Raw genomic sequence first — 6532 nt, 5'->3', positions numbered from 1 at the left:
ATATGGATTTGGTGGAAAAAAAGATTTGAGTGGAAAGCAACTTGGGGAAGGCTAGAGATCAAGATTCATATGGTAGGAATGGAATATCTTGGTCTCAACACAAGTGTAGGTGGTTCTCTCTCAGAAAATATAGGTTGGAAGTGTAGGTTTGTTCTGATGGCTCTCTCCACGAATGAAGAGGTGGTGGAGGGGAATATATAGCCTCCACACAAAATCTAACTATTACACATAACTTTCCAAACTCGGTGGGACCGAATGGTTAAACTCGGTCGGACCGATTCAGCAAAGCTAGTGACCGTTAGGGTTTTCGGTGGGACCAACATGCAACTCGGTAGGACCGATATGATTAGGGTTAGGGCATAACGTAATCTCGGTGAGACCGATTACACAAACTCGATGAGACCGATTTTGGTAATAAGCTAACCAGAGAGTTGGTCAGATAAACTCGGTGGGACCGATCGCTCATTTTGGTGAGACCGAAACATTACGAAGGGAAAACAAAGAGTTTACATTGCAATCTCGGTGGGACCGATCGCTCATCTCGGTGGGACCGAAATGTTACAAAGGGAAACAGAGAGATTACAATCCCATCTCGGTGAGACCGAGATCCGTATCGGTGATACCGATTTGCCTAGGGTTTGTGGCAGTGGCTATGACATTTGAAACTCGGTGGCGCCGGATAGAAAGAATCGGTGGATCCGAGTTTGACTTTTGGTTTAGGTCATATGTGGATGTGAGAAAATAGTTGAGGGTTTTGGAGCATATCACTAAGCATTTTGAGCAAGAACCTCATTAAGCAACACCTCATCCCTCCTTGATAGTATTGGCTTTTCCTAGACTCAATGTGATCTTGGATCGCTAAAATAGAAAATGTAGAGTCTTGAGCTTTGAGCTTGAGCCAATCCTTTGTCCTTAGCACTTTGAGGGGTCCACTTTTCTCATCCATGGCATGCCAATCATTGAGCTTTCCTGAGATATTAATCTTGAAGTAGCATTAGCTCAATGAGCTATATGTTGTTAGGAATTATCAAAACCATCTAGGGATAGTTGCACTTTCAAATTCGCCATATGTATTTGTGCTTAATCAATTCCAAGCCTTGTAAGATACACCTCCATGAGTAAGAGATCCCATCTCTCGGTACAACTTGCAGTACATCATTATTGGGGAAATACCATGCCTTGAGCAGTTGGGCACACAAGCTACCCGGATTCTGCAGTAGCCGCCACCCTTGTCTCGACAGCATGGCGATGTTAAAACTGTGCATATCTCGGAACCCGAGTCCCCCAACGCCTTAGGCTGTGATAATTTCTCCCAGCTGATCCAGTGTAGTGTGTTTTGTTTGTCCTGTTAACTCCACCAAAACCTTCCAAGTAGAGTGTTCACTTCAGTACAAAAATCAGGTCAAAGCACGACATGGCGTATGTGGGAATCGCTTGTGCGACCGTTTTCACTAGCGCTTCCTTGCTTTCCTTGGCCAATAACCTCTCGTGCCATCCATAGACCCGACCACAAATATTTCCTTTAATATACGAAGAAGATTTCCTCCTTGAGCGACCAACATGCACCAGACCGAGATATTTCTCGTTCCAATTTTCACTATGAATTGCCAAAGCTTGCTTCACAGATGCTTCACAGATGCAACGCACACAAGCCTTCCGCACAAATGACAAACAAGTATGGTGATAGGGGATCGCCCTGCCTCAACCCTCTCGATGGGCAGAATTGTTGTGTAAGCTTGCCATTAATCTTGATCTGATATCTTACTGTTGAGACACAATTCATGATAAGCTGCACCCATCTTCTCTTGAACCCGAGTTTACTCAGCATAGCCTCGAAAAGCCCACTCTACTCTATCATGGGCCTTACTCATGTCTGCTTTTACTGCTGCAAACCCTTCCTTTTCATGCCTTTTATTCATCAGATAATGGGATAGTTCATAGGCAATCAACACATTATCCGTGATGAGGCGACCAGGCACGAAGGCACTTTGGTTGTCGGAAATGATCTCAGGCAGTACCATTTTCAGCCGGTTGGCCAACACCTTCGAGACTAGCTTATATAGCATGCTGCATAGGCTAATTGGCCGAAGGTCCTTGATCCTATTCGGGTTCTTCACTTTCGGAATAAGCACCACATATGTATCATTCCATCCAGCAGGCATATCTCCCCCATTCAGTACAACCAGTCATCTCTTGTCTCGGGCAGATAAGAAAATGCTCCTCCCAAATCTCTCGTCAAACCGTCAGAAGAGAAAATTATGGGGGAAAAAAATCTCTTCCCGAGTCTCTCATCCAATTTAATCCCGTGTCACCCGCAGCAAAAAATAATTAATCTCGTGTCATGTTGTTCTACTTAACTATGTATTTTTTTTATTTTATGAAGTTCATCATTTTACTTAGCCATGCTAACCACTATGATGATTGTCTCGTTTGTTCTATGATGATGTTCGTCATTTTACTTGACCATAGAAATGTTCTTTTCTTTAACTATTAGTACGTTATAGAAAGAATAAAATTATTCCAATATAATCTCATGTCATTTTTGTTTTTTGCGGGGAATCTCATGTCATGTTATTCTCCGGCATTGTAATATTTTCATGTAAACTGTCGTATTTAATGGCTTTAATCACATAAATTAGGAATGTAATAAATTCCTTCTCCTCCGTTTTAATCACATAAATTAGAAATGCAATAATTTCCTTCTCCTCCGTTTCAATCACATAAATTAGAAATGCAATAATTTCGTTTTCCTCAGACGCTCTAATATATGGTAGTAATATTTTTTTTAGCATTTTCCTTTTTCTGATACTTACCAAGTATAAGCAGTCAGTAACCTATTACCTCTCGTGGCGTTCATTCTTTACCCTTGGATTAAAAATTATGAACGGTCCAAAATAGTTATGACCATTTCAAGATCTGTCAAGCTTTTGGGCCCTATAAATAGCCCCAACTGCCCCAAGATCTGTCAAGCTCATACCAACCAGCAGCGCTCTGCTAGAGCCAAGAGAAAGCGCTCTGCTAGAGCCAAGAACCTCAAGCGCATCCTGAGCACATGACAATGAAGCTTCGCCCCACCGCCACCACTGTGGCTCTCCTCCTCTTCCTCCTCTTAGCATCCTCGTCTCTGCGTGCCGCCATGGCTGGATCAGGTTAGTCAAGTGATGTGTTAATGTTGTATTGTGTATCGCCATTATGCTGAAGTACTCTGGTCGTTCCCTGTGTTGATGTTAACCGTGGTGACTGGTGGATGTGCTGTTGATCAGCGTTCTGCGACAGCAAGTGCAGGGTGAGGTGCTCCAAGGCGGGGCGGCACGACGACTGCCTCAAGTACTGCGGGATATGCTGCGCCCAGTGCAACTGCGTGCCATCGGGGACCGCCGGCAACAAGAACGAGTGCCCCTGCTACCGCGACAAGACCACCGGCCAAGGCGCGCGCAAGAGGCCCAAGTGCCCATGATCCACCACCACCCTCCGCCGCCCATGGCGTCTACACGCCATATGCCTGAACTGGATGCATCCCTAGCTAACATGTCGTACTATGCCGCGGATCATAGCATATGCGTGTAAATCATGATCTGGAGCGTCCGGTGCATGATCCGACTGTATGTTTGATAATCCATAATGCTGTTATGCCGGTGAAAATGTCGTTGTGCTGTAATAATAAACTACTCCCCCTGTTCCTAAATATAAGTCTTTTTAGACATTTCAAATGGAATACAACATATGGATGTATGTAGGCATACTAGCAAAAATGCCCGTGCGTTGCAACGGGAGAAAAAGTATGCATGCCCCCATCTCAATAAGCCTAGTCTCAAGATCTCCATAGGTCCACGTCCTTTTGTTCAACATGACGCTCATCTGTGTCACCGCCTATCCTCCTTCCCACCGTCATATTATTGCTATCTACTCTGGGAAAAATCATGTTATTTATCTTAATCCACTATACATTTTTTTATTTTGTATTAATCAAACTGCACTTGTTAATTATTTAATTTAACCGACCATGCATTAAGTTTTAATGTTTGTTACCCTGCAAAAAAAAGTTTTAATGTTTGCGACCGACCATGCACTAATTGTGTTTGTACTTATAAACTAAAATGGTATTTTATCCTATTAATATTTGTGAACTGAAACAAAGTAAAGTGAAGCAATTGCCGTACGATGAAGTTTCCAGACTTGCACTAACTTTTCTTCTCAAGCTATAGTCATGCTCAAACATAGGGCATACGAAAGTGTACGGATTGTGGATCTAGGAAAATTGTGCGTATTCACATTTTACCTCATTAATATTTGTGAAAATAATCATGTTATTTATTTTCATCCACTGTACATTTTTTATTTGTTTATTAATGAAACTGCATGTGTTAATTATTTATTTTAACAGCCATGCGTTAAGTTTTAATGTTTGTGAGCGACCATTTTTTTACACTTCCATAACCAATTAATAACTTGATGATAAAAAGAATCGACCGAAAAGATGCGTCCTCTTTGACATGTATTCCTAACCCCAGTCGGCTAAAAAAGAGTTGACGTCTCCTTTATTTTCCCCACTTTGAACTTGATAGAAAAGATCCAATTCGATGTGTTTCTGTTCCCACGACTTCGTTCTAGCAGTAGAAACTTGTGGCGCCATGGCGCGTCTACGTTAAATTCTCCTCTTTTCTACTCCCAAGTATATAGGACTCACCTTTTTTATGAAGCGCGCATGCAGTGTGTATTAGGACATTAAACTATGACAGTAACAGAAACAAGTGAAGTAAATTGAGAGAAAAAAATTATATAGCCGGTGCACATTCTGAGTTTTTTTTGCAATTTGTAGCACACATAGTTGATCCAGCAGCTTCTGTTCGGTACAACAACCATTAAAAAAAGCAAAGCATCAAAAATCCACACCGAGAGAGCTCCCCCTTATCCACAACCAGGACAAATTCGAGTTGGACGGCCACAATTTTGAGTAAGATTTCGACAATGTGAACGAACAAAAATAAGCAGGGTTCAGGGAGGGAAGGAGAGGGGTGCTGCTCACTGGCTTTTGCTGCGCCTCGGCTGCGGCGCACGGCGGGCCGGTGGGGATGCCGCAGATCATGTCGGCGACGCAGAGCTCGCGGGCAAAGCCACCCGACGGTGCCTTGTCGGCGGCGCAGAGGACGTCGACGGCGTTTGAGGGAGTCCTGGATTAGGGGGTGTTCGAGTAGCCGGACTATACCTTCAGCCGGACTCCAGGACTATGAAGATACAAAATTGAAGACTTCGTCCCGTGTCCGGATGGGACTTTCCTTGGCGTGGAAGGCAAGCTTGGCGATGCGGATATTCAAGATCTCCTACCATTGTAACCGACTTTGTGTAACCCTAACCCTCTCCGGTGTCTATATAAACCGGAGGGTTTAGGTCCGTAGGACAACTTCATCATACAACAATCATACCATAGGCTAGCTTTTAGGGTTTAGCCTCCTTGATCTCGTGGTAGATCTACTCTTGTACTACCCATATCATCAATATTAATCAAGCAGGACGTAGGGTTTTACCTCCATCAAGAGGGCCCGAACCTGGGTAAAACATCGTGTTCCTTGCCTCGTGTTACCATCCGGCCTAGACGCACAGTTCGGGACCCCCTACCCGAGATCCGCCGGTTTTGACACCGACATTGGTGCTTTCATTGAGAGTTCCTCTGTGCCGTCGCTTTCAGGCCCGATGGCTCCTTCGATCATCAACAGCAATGCAGTCCAGGGTGAGACTCTTCTCCTCGGACAGATCTTCGTCTTCGACGGCTTCGCACTGCGGGCCAATTCGCTTGGCCGCCTTTAGCAGATCGAAAGCTACGCCCCTGGCCATCAGGTCAGGTTTGGAAGCCTAAACTACACGGCTGACATCCGCGGGGACTTGATCTTTGACGGATTCGAGCCACAGCCAAGCGCGCCGCATTGTCTCGATGGGCATGATATAGCTCTGCCGCCGAATAGCACCTTGGAGGCCGCACACGCATCGGTTCCGACTATTGATTCGGAGCCTACTGCGCCGATCGAGGATCAGCGGTTGGACGCTGCCTCGGGGGCTGCGATCTCAGAGGCGATCGAGCCGAACTCCAGCCCCGCACTCCGCATGGCCCGTGACTCCGAGGAGCCGGATTCCTCTCCGAACTCCAAGCCCCCCGCGCCCCTGCCGATCGAATCCGATTTGGCGCCGATAATGGAGTTCACCGTCGCGGACATCTTTCAGCACTCGCCCTTCGGCGACATCCTGAATTCTCTATAGTCTCTCTCTTTATCAGGAGAGCCCTGGCCGGACTACGGTCAGCAAGGTTGGGATACGGACGATGAAGAAATTCAAAACCCACCCACCACCCACTTGGTAGCCACTGTCGACGACTTAACCGACATGCTTGACTTCAACTCTGAAAACATCGACGGCATGGACGACGATGCAGGAGACAAACAAGAACCAGCACCTGTAGGGCGCTGGAAGGCCACCTCGTCATATGACATATATATGGTGGATACTCCAAAGGATGGAGATGGTGATGGAACAGCGGGGG

At 45.5% G+C, this 6532-nt stretch overlaps 1 protein-coding gene across 1 annotated transcript; it reads left to right on the top strand.

The window, feature by feature from the left end:
* Window positions 1–3058: 3058 nt before the first annotated feature.
* On the top strand, window positions 3059–3580 carry LOC123107864 (peamaclein). The gene is made up of 2 exons (XM_044529767.1): window positions 3059–3149; window positions 3264–3580. Exons 1-2 carry the CDS (start codon window positions 3059–3061, stop codon window positions 3455–3457), a joined length of 285 nt encoding a protein of 94 aa, XP_044385702.1. The 3' UTR covers window positions 3458–3580.
* The last annotated feature ends 2952 nt before the right edge of the window (window positions 3581–6532 follow it).

Source organism: Triticum aestivum, chromosome 5A, assembly GCF_018294505.1.
Source record: "Triticum aestivum cultivar Chinese Spring chromosome 5A, IWGSC CS RefSeq v2.1, whole genome shotgun sequence".
NCBI classification, from domain to species: Eukaryota; Viridiplantae; Streptophyta; class Magnoliopsida; order Poales; family Poaceae; genus Triticum; species Triticum aestivum.
This window is presented reverse-complemented; position numbering and strand designations above follow the sequence as displayed.